At 41.5% G+C, this 14,522-nt stretch overlaps 2 protein-coding genes across 5 annotated transcripts in view; one reads left to right on the top strand and one right to left on the bottom strand.

Moving 5' to 3' along the window:
- The window catches only part of acot11a (acyl-CoA thioesterase 11a), an 80,674-nt gene extending 75,788 nt beyond the window's left edge, over positions 1-4,886 (bottom strand). For 3 of the 4 annotated variants that reach the window (XM_072573750.1, XM_072573753.1, XM_072573752.1), the window contains exon 1: positions 4,776-4,886. In XM_072573750.1, coding sequence (XP_072429851.1) covers positions 4,776-4,798 — 23 coding nt within the window. In that variant the 5' untranslated portion in view covers positions 4,799-4,886. The remainder of the gene's footprint in view (positions 1-4,775) is intronic. The other variant, XM_072573751.1, reaches the window with a different exon arrangement.
- A 9,281-nt stretch (positions 4,887-14,167) lies between these two features.
- LOC140479712 (kelch-like ECH-associated protein 1) overlaps positions 14,168-14,522 on the top strand; it is a 71,830-nt gene continuing 71,475 nt past the window's right edge. The window contains exon 1 of the mRNA XM_072573756.1: positions 14,168-14,501. The gene's annotated coding sequence lies outside the window, so the exon portion shown is untranslated. The remainder of the gene's footprint in view (positions 14,502-14,522) is intronic.

Genomic DNA, 14,522 nt, shown 5'->3' with positions numbered 1-14,522 from the left:
CTCTGGGAGCATGGGTTCAAATCTCACCACAGAAAATATTGGAATTTAAATTCCGTTCACAGAACTGGCATAGGAATCTGTTAATGATGCCATGAAACTATCAGTTGTCGTATAAGATTTCCTTAATGTCTCTGAAGGAAAGAAATCTGCCATTCCACCTGGTCTAGCCTGTGTGTGACTCCAGATATACAGCAATGCACTTCAATCTTAACTGCCCTCTAAAATGGCCTCGCAAGCCATTCAGTTCAAGAAGTTATTGAAACTAGCAGAGAGATGTAGTCAAAGAACACATGAGTGGTGACAACAAATCTCCTCTGGCTTACCTGTCCAACAAGGAAATATGGAGATGCTGTGGGTGTCAAATAAAAAGGCTAAATTCAAAGATGATTGGAATAAAAAGTGTATTTTTTACTGCTTAAGTTTAAAGAACTTTGATCAATCAATGCTGGAGCACTGTGTTTACTTTTGGGCCACAGTTGTCAAGTAGACAGGTACAGCACTGATTTGTCAATACAATGTTATACCAAGGCTTACAGGGTTACATAATGAAAAAGACTGTTTTACTTCCTTGAGATTAGAAGTTTGGGGAAAATCACTTAAGTTTTTTTTCCACACAAAGCATTACAAAAGTCAGAAATTCTGTTTGCCTTTAGACTGAGGATTTGGGTCAACTGAAATTTTCAAGACTGTGATCAACAATGTTTTTATTAGTTAAGGGTGCTAAGGGAGATTAATGAAATCGAGGTATACATCAACCATGGTATAGTTGAATGGCAGGCTAGGCTCAGTTATTAAGAAAAAGCAGCCACTGCTTTTTCAATCACCCTCTGTTCATGACATTGAAGCAAATGCTCAAGCCAAGAATTTAACATGGGAGATTAACTCAAGACAGCAATGAAGAGGGAGTCAAACAGACAAAATTACTGAAAATGTGAACAACAAAAAAAAAAGAACCATCATGGGAAAAAAAACTCACACAAAGATTGAATTTGACAATGAAAACCTTTAGCTGCAGAAAACAGCAAAAAGGGAAGAGTGAATGCACAGCTATCATGAAACTAGTTGTGGATATATCTGATGTAAAGATCAATGGAACCAATGGGGATAAGGTCAGAAATATACAACTGTTTAAGACATTAATAGAGTCATAAAGATGTATAGCATGGGTACAGATCCTTCGGCCCAACTTATTCATGCCTACCGGATATCCTAAGTTAATCTATCCCATTTGCCAGCATTGATCCATATCATCTAAACTGTTCCTATTCATGTAACCATCCAATTGCCTTTTAAATGTTGTAATTGTACCAGCCTCCACTACTTCATCTCGCAATTCATTCCGTTCAAGTACTGCCCTCTGCATGAAAAAGTTGCCCCTCAGGTCCCTTTTAAATCTTTCCCCACTCACCCTAAATCTATGCTTTATAGTTTCAGACATCCCCCCACCCCAGGGAAAAGATCCTGTCTATTTACCTTATCCATGCCACTCATGATTTTATAAATCTCCATAACGTTACCCCTCAGCTTCTGACGCTCCAGAGAAAACAGCCCCAGCCTATTCAGCCCCTCCCTACAGCTTAAACCCTCCAACCCTGGCAACATCCTTGTCAATCTTTTCTGAACGCTTTCAAGTTTCACAACATTTTTCCTGTGTTCACAAAGCAAACCAGACAGAAAACCTGAGGTGAATGCAGTGTTGCTGTTTAAATAGGAAGATACAGGCAACATGAAAATGTTGAAATTGCCAGTCACATCTTCGTAGAAATTACTTCAGCTTTGTAAATTAGCAGTAATAATGTCAACATACAAACATGAGAACAGGAAGCGATATAAGCATTGCAAAGGCATAATCCTGTATTCTGAGTGGTCTAGAAGGTGGTCCGTTGCTAATGATCAGGACAGATGAGTCATTTTGGACAAATTGCTATACGACCTAAAGAAGTTATGATCTGGTGAACATTAATGTGTCTGAGAGTAAGTGCATATCAGGGATGGGAGGAGTGGTGAGGGGAAAGAGATGCACTATTCAGGTTTGAACATTTATATAGTGTTTTCGCAACTTGTCAACTAATGTGAAATGGCCATTTAGAAAGGGCTACTCCAGAATAGTGCACCAAACATCAGCATCTTCAGGAGGGCAGGAATTCATTGGGAAAATTTCATCATACCTGGATATGACAAAGACCCCTGATGATAAACTGTACAAATGTTTTGAATGCCTCCAACACAATAATAAAGCAGTTCCAGTTAGTAGAAAATTTCTGAAAGCTCAACTTTCAATGAGACAAACATAATTTCATATCAGTTAAATGACAATTCGCAGATGTGTGCCTTACACTTGACACTTTTAGTTGCTGTGTTGGGCACAACCTTCATGGTTACAGCTTATGAGGCTATGTTAGGAAATCTCCATCAGAAATAGTTCTTTATTTATCCTCTGCATTCAGTTCACCATCAGTACGGTAATAAGTATATTACTCAAGACACAAGGAAGCAAACAGTCAGCTAACGTACTTTTCTACTGATGCAATTCTCTTTCAAAAACTGTCAATTTTATACATTAACATTTTGCAACTATTGCGTCACCTCCATAACATCTCTGAGCCCACCAGCCTGGGCTTTCAAACTGGGTGTAAATTGGGCAGAGCTAATTTTAGTGGAGTGCTACCTGTTGTTTTGTATCACATGCATTCACAGCTCTGGCAATAATGTGATGGAAGCCTTATATAGGCATTCACTTATTTCAATGACTCTATGATTATGACTCAGGAAAGGGGACATTCTGCACATTTATTTCCCAAACTTCTGTCACAGCCATCATTTCCACCCTTAATTGTTTCCATAGGGTTGGGAATCCAGAGTTATTAGACTGTAATAGGTATGTGGCTATTCCTGACTAGTTTGTCAACACTGAAGTAAATGTGGCCTTTCAGTGTGAATTTATTCCACTCTTTTCCTTCCAACAAGCTGGCAGTGGATTATTCAACTGAAATCACTTATTTAATGGATTTGAGAAAGGACCAATGAAGAGCTGCCAGACAGTTTGGACTACACTACATAAGAGAGATGCTCTGTGACCTCCTGCTTGTACCTGCACACCCACAACTGCTAATAAAGTGAAAATACCAAACTTTGATTGATAAAATCGCACAGGTAGAAACTGCTATTCACAAAGAAAGCTGAAACAGCAAATCTATTGTGAAATGTATATGTCTCAGCTTCACCCAATCCCAACCTGTCCTGACTTTGGTGATATTACATGCAAGATGGTATGCCAGGGGAGTCAACACTCAAAGTCTGATTGGTTGTACCTACCAAGAGTTAGAAGTCATATCTACATTATTCCAACCACACAAATGAATGCCATGAAGAGCGACCAATACAGTGTTTGATTCCTAAACACAGTGTGATACCCTTGTTGCTGGATTATTTGCAGCTGATGTGCCATATAGACTGATGCTGTCAATAGGTGCATCAAATCAGTTGCAGTCTTGAATCAATATTTTTCATCTTACAGACATGTTTACAATGCTGACCAATGAAGATGATGGCAAATAAAGGCAAATAAACTGCATGTAAATGCAGCATTACCTCTGCTTTATAATCAAAACGTTGAAATAACTGTCATTAATCTTAAGAGTCGAGTTTGAACCTTGGCTTCCTCCATCTTTGTCTGTTTTCTCTAGCAAAGACTGTTCCTGGAATGCCTCAGGACCTCATTCCAAACCATCAGTACTCTTTCGGTCACTAAATTTAGTTCTACTAAATTTCACCCACCTGCACCTTCATAACAATGTCCAAATATACATTGTTATGAAGGTGCAGGTGGGTACTATACCTTTAAGAGAAACTGGAAGCTGGCATGGCCTTAGAGAGGCACAGAGTGTGCTAAAAGAATTTAAAATGTAACATTTGACTGTGAAACAAATAGTGCAGCTGAGTTGCCATGGTACACAACAAATTTGAATTTGGCCAGTTTAAATTATGCCCCAAGAAACCAAAATCCAATCGAATTTGAATTAAGTGTTTTGATGACATCAAACTAATGAAATGATCCGATATTTTGGGATATAAAATTGGACATTATGAATATTTAGGGGGGAAAACTGCCAAGAAAACCAACAAGTATAGACTGCTAACCAAATAATTCTCTGAAAGCTACCTGTCCACAAGAAAAGTTGTGCGGCAAAAGACCGAAGAAGAGACAACTCAGGAAAACCCAGAGAAACATCTACAGAGTAAAATCTACAAAGGAGAATTGACAAAGCTGGCTGGTTTTGAAATGTTATCTTTTTCTTCGTAAATTTTAATTGAGATGTCTTTAAAAATCAGACCAGTATTGTCGAGTGGGAGGTAAAACAATAGTTTAAGAGAAATGAGTTGTAAATAGTTGTTGGTTTTAATATCCTCTGTTGAACTTAAAGAATAAAATTGTTAATTTTTACTTTAAATAGTGACCTCTCGAAATTTAACAGATTACAGTGCGAGGTGAGCTTCTGTGAGAGTCAGGTTTAAATTAGCAGAGAGGTTTACCCCATGTCCTAACAACACTTGAAACACTCTTTTGAACAAATCTCAAAACTGCATGCAAACCACACATTTCCATTTGAACATGTCTAAAATTCACTTCTAAATATTCAGATTGAAACAGTATTTATTCTGAAAAATCCAAAGTTATTAATGCATGCTGAGCTCCTAGCCATCATTTTTCACCTAATGAATCTCAGAGAAGGCATTGCAGCTTAACTCAATAACATTCCTATCCAGTGTCTTACCAACAGGCATCCATGGGTAGCATTCATAAGTGAGAAATGTAGCTTGCAAACTGCAGTCTTGTCCAAGAACCCAAGCCTCCACAAAATACAGGTCAAAATCGTTCTCTCATAATTCAGTTGTGTACCAACTGACACATTTACCAGTGAAAAAACAGAATATGAATAGAGCATTTATAAAGCCTTTAAATGTGACTATTTAAAACAGTTTTGGTGTCTACTAATAAATCCGCATTTACTTAAAAACTCATATGATTGAAGGCAAATGAAAGACTCATTGTTTGGTTAATCTTCATCATCCGCTACATTGTCTGCCAAAACATTTTTTCTTACAAGTTCAATTCTAAGCTATTACTTAAAGGGGTAATTGGAAAGTAGAACAGAAAACTAATATGCCACACTTCGCCAAAGATCTTTGCTGAATCACGTTGAGTTCACTTCAGCTGGGACAGCCTTATCCTTTTGGGAGCAGAATGGTGGCTTAATGGTTACCACAGCTGCCTCACAGTGCCAGGGATTTGGGTTCAAAGAACAAAGAAAATTTACAGCCCAGGAACAGGCCCTTCGGCCCTCCAAGCCTGTGCCGATCCAAATGTACTATCTAAACCTATCGGTCAATTCCTAAGTATCTCTATCCTTCTGCTCCCCAACTATTCAGACATCTGTCCAGATGCACCTTAAATGAATCTACCATGCCTGCCTCTACCATCTCTGCTGGAAACGCCTTCCGGACGCCCACCACCCTCTGTCTGAAGTACTTGCCACGTGTACCCCCCTTAAACTTTCCACCTCTCACCTTGAAAGGATGACCTCTCGTTATGGAATCCTTCACCCTGGGAAAAAGCTTGTCTCTATCCACCCTGTCAATACCCTTCATGATTTTGTAAACCTCAATCAGGTCCCCCCCTCAATCTCCTTTTTTCTAATGAAAACAAACCTAACCTACTCAACCTCACTTCATAGCAAGCACTTTCCATACTAGGCCACATCCTCGTAAACCTTCTCTGCACCCTCTCCAAAGCATCCACATCTTTTTGGTAATGTGGCGACCAGAACTGTACACATAATTCCAAATGCGGCCGAATGAATGCCCTGTACAATTTTAACATGACTTGCCAGCTCTTATACTCAATACCCCGTCCAATGAAGGCAAGCATACTATATGCGTCTTGACCACTCCATCCACCTGTGCAGCAACCTTCAGGGTACAATGGACCTGCACTCCCAGGTCTCTCTGTCCATCAACTTTTCCGAAGGCTGTTCCGTTCATTGTATAATTTGCTCTAGAATTAGTCTTGCATAAATGCATCACCTCACATTTGTCTGGATTGAAATCCATCTGCCACTTTTTCGCCCAACTCCCCAGTCAATCTATATCTTCCTGTATTCTTTGACAGTCCCTTATGCTTTCTGGTACTCCACCAACTTTGTGTCATCTGCAAACTTGCTGATCTTACCAAAAGTTCCCTCTTCCAGATCATTTATGTATACTACAAACAACAGTGGCCCCAAACTGACCCCTGTGGAACAACACTGGTCACCTTTCTCCATTTCGAGAAACTCCCTTCAACTACTACTCTCTGTCTCCTATTGCTCAACCAGTTCTTTATCCACCTAGCTAGAATACCTTGCACACCATGTGTCTTCATTTTCTCCATTAGTCGACCATGGGGAACCTTACCAAACGCCTTACTAAAGTCCATGTATATGACATCAACAGCCCTTCCTTTTCTATCAACTTGGTCATTTCCTCAAAGAACTGTATTAAGTTGGTAAGGCACGATCTCCTCCGCACAAAACCATGTTGCCTATCACTGATAAGCCCATTCTTTTCTAAATATAAATAGATCCTATCCCTCAGTACCTTTTCCAGCAACTTTCCCACCACCAACATCAGGCTCACTGGTCTGTAGTCACCCGGAATATCCCTACTATCCTTCTTGTGCGGGGGGGAACATGAGTAACCTTCCAGTCCTCCAGCACCTCACCTGTGTTTAACGATGCCACAAAGATATCTGTCAGGGCCCCAGCTATTACCTCTCTCGTCTCCCTCAGCAACCTGGGATAGATCCCATCTGATCCTGGGGATTTGTCCACCTTAATAATCTCTACCCAACACATCTTCCCTACTTATGTCAACGTGATCCAGACTAATCAAACTTCTATCCCTAATCTCAACATTCATCATATTCCTCTCCTCAGTGAACACTGATGCAAAGTAATCATTCAGAATCTCACCCATTCTCTCAAATTCGACACACAGCCTTCCTTCGCTATCCTTTAGTGAGCCAGTCCTTTCTCTAGTTACCCGCTTGCTTCTTATATAAGAATAAATGCTTTGGGATTCTCCTTAATTCTGCTTACTAAAGCTATTTCATGACCCCTTTTAGCTCGCTTGATTCCTCATTTAAGACTTGTCCTACTCTTCAGATATTCCTCTAGGGCCTGTTCTGTTCTTAGCTGCCTAGACCTTATGTACGCTTCCCTTTTTCTCTTGGCTAGTCATACAATTTCTCCTGTCATCCATGGTTCACGAATCTTGCCCTTCCTATCCTTTGCCTTCAATGGGACATGCCTATCCTGCACTATCTTTGAAAGCCTCCCACATCTCAAATGTGGACTTCCCTTCAAATAGCTGTGTCCAATCCACACTTCCAAGCTCCTGCCTAATTTTGATATAATCGGCCTTGGTCCAGTTTAGTACTCTTCCCTTAGGACAACTCTCATTTTTATGAGTATTCTAAAACTTACAGAATTGTGGTCACTGTTCCCAAAGAAATCCCCACCGCAACTTCTACCACCTGTGCTGGCTCGTTCCCTGGTACCAGGTCCCCTTCCCTCGTCGAACTATTAACATACTGCTCGAGAAAACTCTCCTGGACGCTTCTTACAAAGTCTAGCCCACCCAGACCTCTGATGCTAAGTGTATTCCAGTCAACGTTGGGAAAATTAAAATCCCCCATCACCGTTACCCTATTGCCTCTACATCTTTCCATAATCTGTTTACTTACTGTTGGGAGGCCTGTAATACAGCTATTTTTCAGCTCCACCCATAATGCCTCACTACCCAAGATCTCCATAGTGTCCTCCTTTAGCACAGCCGTGATATCATCCCTGACTATCAATGCAGCTCCACCGCCCCTCCACTTTTACTTCCCTCCCTGTCCAGTCTGAAGCGTCTATATCCTGGAACATTTAGTTGCCAATCATCATGCCCTTCCTTCAACCAAGTCTCTGTGATTGCAATAACGTCATACTCCCAGGCACAAATCCAAGCCCTAAGTTCATTTGCCTTACACACTGTACTCCTTGCATTAAAGTAGATGCATTTCAGGCCACCGGTTCTTTTGTGTTTATCCGCTCTCTGCCGATTCTTGCCTTTATTAATGCTATCTTCGTGATTCTTACAGTTTCCAGTTTCCACCTCGCTGCCTATTGCTTTCTCTTCTGGTTCCCAGCCCCCTGCCACATTAATTTAAAACCTCCCCAACAGCAGTAGCAAAAACTCCCCCAAGGACATTGGTTCCAGTCTGGTTCAGATGTCGACCATCCACTTTGTAATAGTCCCACCTTCCCCAGAACCGGTCCCAATGTCCAGCAAACCCCTCCCTCCGACACCATCCCTCAAGCCACGTGTTCATGCTGCCTATTTTTTCATTTCTACACTGGCTAGCATGTGGCACTAGTAGTAATCCCAAGATCACTACCTTTGAGGTCCTCCTCTTTAACTTCCCTCCTAGCTCCTGAATTCTTCTTTCAGGACCTCATCTCGTTTTCTACGAGATGTCTATATGCACCAACACAACTGGCTGTTCACCCTCCCCTTTTAGAATGCTGTGCAGCCGATCGGTGACATCCCTGACATGAGAACCTGGGAGGCAACATACCACCCGGGAGTCCCGTTTTTGCCCACAGAACCGCCTAACTACTCCCCTCACAATAGAATCCCCTATGACCATGGCCCTACGAGTCTTCTTCCCCACCTTCTGAACAGCAGTGCCCACTACGATGCCAAGATCTTGACAACTGCTGCCCTCTCCTGGTGAGCCATCTCCCCCAACATTACCCAAAACGGTATACCTGATTTGGAGGGAAATGATCGCAGGGGACACCTGCACTGCCTTCCTACTCTTTTTCTGTCTTTTGGTCACCCATTCACTGTCTCCCTCATCAATTCCAACTTGCAGTGTGACCAGTTCACTAAACGTGCTATCCACAACCTCCTCAGCATCGCAGATGCTCCACAGCGAGTCCATCCACAGCTCCAGAGCCGTCATGCGGTCAAACAAGAGCTGCAGCTGGACACACTTCTTGCAAGTGAAGAGTCAGGAACTTCAGACACGTTCTTAAGCTCCCATATCAAGCTAGAGGCACATGTCATGGGTCTGAGGTCCCCTGCCATCGTAAGCTTAGCTTTATATGAACTAACTAAAATCAAACAATGCAATTAAATATATGAAAAATAACGATAAGAAATAAAAGCCTTACCTTACAGAGATTTTTTCGTCCGGTTAGAGAAGGGGAGCAGGAGGGAGATACTACACGTGTAGTATCTTGGGTTTAGCCACTGCCCAAATATAAATTAAGCCCTTACCTTCCCGTCAGCCCTCACTTCACCTCACCTTCTCTCCTTGCCACTCTGTCAAAAATGGAGGCCCAACTCCCGCGGTAAGTCCCTTTTTAAGCGGGAAAACTTACCCTTCCCGGCAGCCTTGCCCAACTACCTATGTGGCGTTTGCATTCTCCCCGTGTCTGTGAGGGTTTTCTCCTGGCACTCTGGTTCTCTCCCACAGTCCAAAGATGTGCAGGCTACGTGGGTTGGCTGTGCTAAATTGCCCATAGTGTCCGGGGTGTGCAGGCCAGGCTAGGCAGGAAACTCAGAATTATAGGGAAAGGGTAGTACGCTCAGTCTGGCTGGGAAGCTCTTTAATGGGCCAAATGGCCTGCTTCCACAATGTAGGGATTCTATGATTCTACTTATATCAGACCAAAGTAACATGAGGGGATGTATTAAACTGGGTCAAAACAATAATTTCATTTTGAGACAGGGGATTTCAGATATGTTTATTCTTCATTAGAGATCTGTGCAGTCTGCTGCCTGATTCCCCACCTCAGATCCAATTCATTTGAATTGAACATGTATAAAGATTGCACAGGTCTACAGCAGGCAAGAATAGAAGAGAGATAAAAATGACGAGGAAGTAAAAGAACTGTTAAATTTATTTTTGTTCAGTATTTGTTCAGTGGTGCACAACCTTCCACATTCTAATACTCTTCTGAGAACTTTACTGGCATCCTTGTGTACAATGGGTGTTCCTACTTCTGGGCCAGAAGGACCTTTCTGCTCCAGAGGTGTGTCGTAATATGTCTGAATAGGTTGATTAAAGATATGTGAAAGTTTTACTCCCTGATGTTCAATTTTGTCTTTGTTCTTGACATTTCTGGTGAAATTTAACCATTTGCTAAACAGGGTAAAAAAAAAGAGCCAAATTCCAGAGGTGAGGTGAGGTGCCTCAGCAGTTGGGAAATCAAGGGTCCCTATTGCAACTAGTCATTGAAAATCAGAGGATAATTCCCCACTGATTTGAGTCATTCCTAGCACAGAGAAAGATATTGTGGTTATTACAGGCTAATCATCTCAGCACCTTGCTGCAGAAATTTCTCAGGGTCGTACCCAGAATCCAACTAATGTTACAAAACTGTTTTATCAATATCTCTCCCTTCATCTGAGGATGTTCAGTGGTGATTGGTGCTGAATACTGAGCATTCATGAATCAACTGATACTGAAACAGTCTAGGCCCATATGTCATAACACTCAGGCTTGGGTCAATAAATGACAAGCAACACTCACATCTCAAGCGGCAGGTAGTGACCATTTCCAAAAAGAGAATCCAACCATCTCCCCTTAACAGACAATGGCATTACCATCATTGTCAACATCCTGAGGGGTTACATTCACCATAAACTTAAATAGACAAGCTATATAAATGTAATGTTTGCAGAAGCAGGTCACAGGCTGGGAATTCTGCTAAGAATAATTCACCTGGCTTCCAAAAGCCTGTCTACCATCTACAATGTAGAAGATAGGAATGTGATGGAATACTTTCCACTTGCCTGGATCAGTACAGTTCCAGCACCACTCAAGAAGTTCAACACTACCATGTCAAATAATCCATTTGTAGTTCAATGTTGTCTCAGTACTTCATGAAAATGTCAGCTTGGATTCTGTTTGTTTCCTATAGTGGGGATTGATTGTACAGTCATCTGATTTAAAAATATAATCATTAGAATGAGGGAATCTAACACCAAATAGTCTGTTTATGTATCATACAAAATTGAAACTGAGAAGCAACGTCAAAGAAAAAAGTTGTGTCCCTCACTGTCTTCTTTCTTCATTCCCAATTTAAATGTTTTTAAGTTCCTCTTTTAAGTATCAAGTCCCAAAATTAAACTTGTTGCTTTTTCATGAACTCTTTACAGTATCCTTGAAGATAAGGTGACTAAAACTCCACAAAAATGTTGCCTTGTCAATGATTCAGCTGAGTAATGAGCAGTCAGGAAGGGTAAATGAGTGATGATTTCATTTTACTTGTTCATACTTTGTGCCCACAATGACCTTCTGTAACAGCACCAATCAACCACCATAAACATTCGCTTCTTTCACCTGCAAAGCCAGTTATACCAATGTGCACCACATGCAAGATGCACTGGAGCAACTTGACAGAACTTCTTGTGCAATACTTCCAAACCCAAGCCCACATGCACCTACAGTAACAGGGGCAGTAGACATATGGGAACATTACCACTACCTGTTGCCTTCAAAGTCACACACAACCCTGACTTGGAATTATAATGGCATTCCTTGACTGTCACAGGAAAAGAATGCCTGTTAACACCTCCAAAACACTCTCAGTATGCATGGTACCCCTGACAGTACTGTCAGTGATGTCATTCCACCCTGTTCACTTACATTCATTGATTGAATTTATTGTCATGTGTACCGAGGTGCAGTGAAAAGCTTTTCTTGTGAGCAATATAGGCAGATCACACAGTTAAACAGCACAGATAAGTAAATAATAGGTAAACAACAGCAAAATCAAGATCACAGGTACAGGCGAATGTTAAGAGTTTGTGAGTCCATTCAGTATTCTAATAACAGTAGGGTAGAAACTGTTATGAAACTGGCTGGTGCTTGTATTCAGGCTTCTGTACCTTCTTGCCGATGGTAGAAGTTGTAGAAAAATATTGCCAGGGTGGGGTGGATCTTCAGGAATGCTGGTGGCCTTTACTTGACAGCGGGCCTGGGAGATGGATTCTATAGATGGGAGGTAGGCCTTTGTGTTTGCCCGGGCTGAGTTCACCACTCTGATCTTGAATGGTACCGTTGCCATTCCAGGTAGTGATATATCCAGACAGAATGCGCTCGATGGCGCACCTATAAAAGTTGGCAAAGGTATTTGTCATCATGCCAAATTTCCTCAGCTGCCTGAGGAATGAGAGACAATTTTGGGCCTTTGTAACCAGTGCATCCACATGAAGAGTCCAAGAAAGCTTGTTGTGGATGACCACTCTGCCATGTTTTTACTGGTGAGGTATTTCACAAAGTGTGCATGTGCAGAACTTTCTGCATGCACAATGTAAACCTGTATCAGGACACAGCCTCGTAAAGACCCCCCTCCCTAACAGCACTGTAGGTTCACTTGCACCATAAGATCTACAGCAATTTAACAGGGGGTTCGTCACCACTTTCTCAAGGGCAGATAAGGATGGTCACTGTGAGCCACAAAGTATGAACAAATAAAATGAAATCATCACACATCTACCCTTCCTGACTGCTCATTGCTCATCTGAATCATTGACAAGGCAACATTCCTGTGGAGTTTTAATCACCTTATTTTCAAGGGGCACTATAAAGAGACAAAAAAAGCAACAATCAGGATTTTGGGCCTTGATACTTAAAAGAAGAACTTCCAAACATTTAAATTGGGAGAGAAAATAGAAGACTGAAGAGGGGACAGAACTTTTTTCTTGGAAATCCTGAGAAGCGTAGTCAAGGTGTACATAACTGATAAACTGACAATTTGGTGTTAGATTGCTTCATCCTAATAGTTATGTTTGTAAATCAGATAATTGTACAGTCAATCCTCACTTGAGGCAACAAACAGAATTTAGGCTGACATTTTCATGAAGTACTATGAGAACACTGCACTGCAATTAGAAGTGTCAATTTTCAAATGATCCAATCATCGAGGCCATCTCTGCTTGTTCAAACAGAAGAATCTGTGGCATCTTAAAAAAAATGAATCCCCTTGGTGTCCTGTTAAATACCAATTCTAAATTAAATTCCATTAGAATAGTTATAGATAACCTGTATTCATAGAACATCAGATAATAACATTCCAAAGTGCTCCACAAGAGTTTTACAAAAACAAAATATGACAACAAGTCCCCAAGTATCTTCTCATGTATTGAGTATAATAGGTCAAACTTTGCTGAATGCAAATTAGGCAGCATGGTCCTTATGTTGCAAAGTAACAAGTAAACTTCAAAAGCAATTCATTTGCTTGCTTGCCACATCCTGGGGTTGTGAATGGTGATTTTTAATTCAATTCTAATTTTAAAATCGGCAAGTCCAAAAGTAAAGTCGTCCTCACTTAGTAGCAGATAAGAAAAATGAGGATCAAAATGTTCTAGCAAATGAATCATGAATAAAAACAGAAAATGCTAGAAATACTCAGTAATTGAGGCAGATTTGAAGATGTGAAACATCAAAAGTTTAGCTGTTATTAACCTTTGAGCCAAGAGGCCTGCATTCAAGTTCCACCCGCTCCAGAGGTGTGCAATAACACTTCTGAACAGGTTGAGATGAAATATATGAGAAAGAAAAATCCCTGAGCGTTTCCAGCATTTTTTTGCTTTTCAACTTCATGAATCAGATAGTTCCTGAATCAATCCAACCGTAGAAGTGTCATGCTATTGAAAGCAAGTAAAATAACTTATGCCATGTGGCTAAATGTTAGGATAATTAGGTAGAATTCCTCGCTGTCCACACAGTAAACTTCACAGCATGAACCCCTCAGTGGAGAGTTGGGTCTCAGCAAACCTCGAGGGGGAAGGGGGGGAGGGACAAGGCCTAATCTCATTTTACTCTGCAGACAGAACGACACCGTGACCAAATTAATTCATGTAATGGAATTACAAACGTGGGCCGCATAATACACTAAGAGCGCAGGCCCTTGTTTGTTACTCACCAAACTTCGGTTGACAGCCCAGGGCGCAGCGAGAGCACCGCCTTCGCGCTTCCTGCCTCCTGGGCCCGGTTTCCATGGAAACTGACAGTGGATTTCCCAATGTCCGCCTCCGCTCACACCAGTCTCTGCAGCCATTATCAACCGCTGTGCAACGGCACCGGGGCAGGCCACTAACGACTTGGTTTTGGGTCAGTCAGGGTGCAGAGTAAAGGAGAAACACATAAAATCAAAATGCGGCCTGACAGCGTCTGTGCAGAAATAAACAAAGTTCATATCTAACCAACGGGAGTCACCTTCAGAACATTAGAGCAGATTGTGGTCTCCGTTTGGGGCGCCGATTTGATGACAGCGGTTCCATTTCTGAGCACAACACTCGAGCAAAATCCTCTCCTGTTTGCAAACGGCTGGATGTGCGTACAGCCGACCTCACTTCCCAAAACAAAAATTGGTTGTCTAAAGGGACCATCGATCATTCAGGTTAGTTGCGGGTTGATTTTT

This window comes from Chiloscyllium punctatum, chromosome 7, assembly GCF_047496795.1.
Source record: "Chiloscyllium punctatum isolate Juve2018m chromosome 7, sChiPun1.3, whole genome shotgun sequence".
NCBI classification, from domain to species: domain Eukaryota; kingdom Metazoa; phylum Chordata; class Chondrichthyes; order Orectolobiformes; family Hemiscylliidae; genus Chiloscyllium; species Chiloscyllium punctatum.
This window is presented reverse-complemented; position numbering and strand designations above follow the sequence as displayed.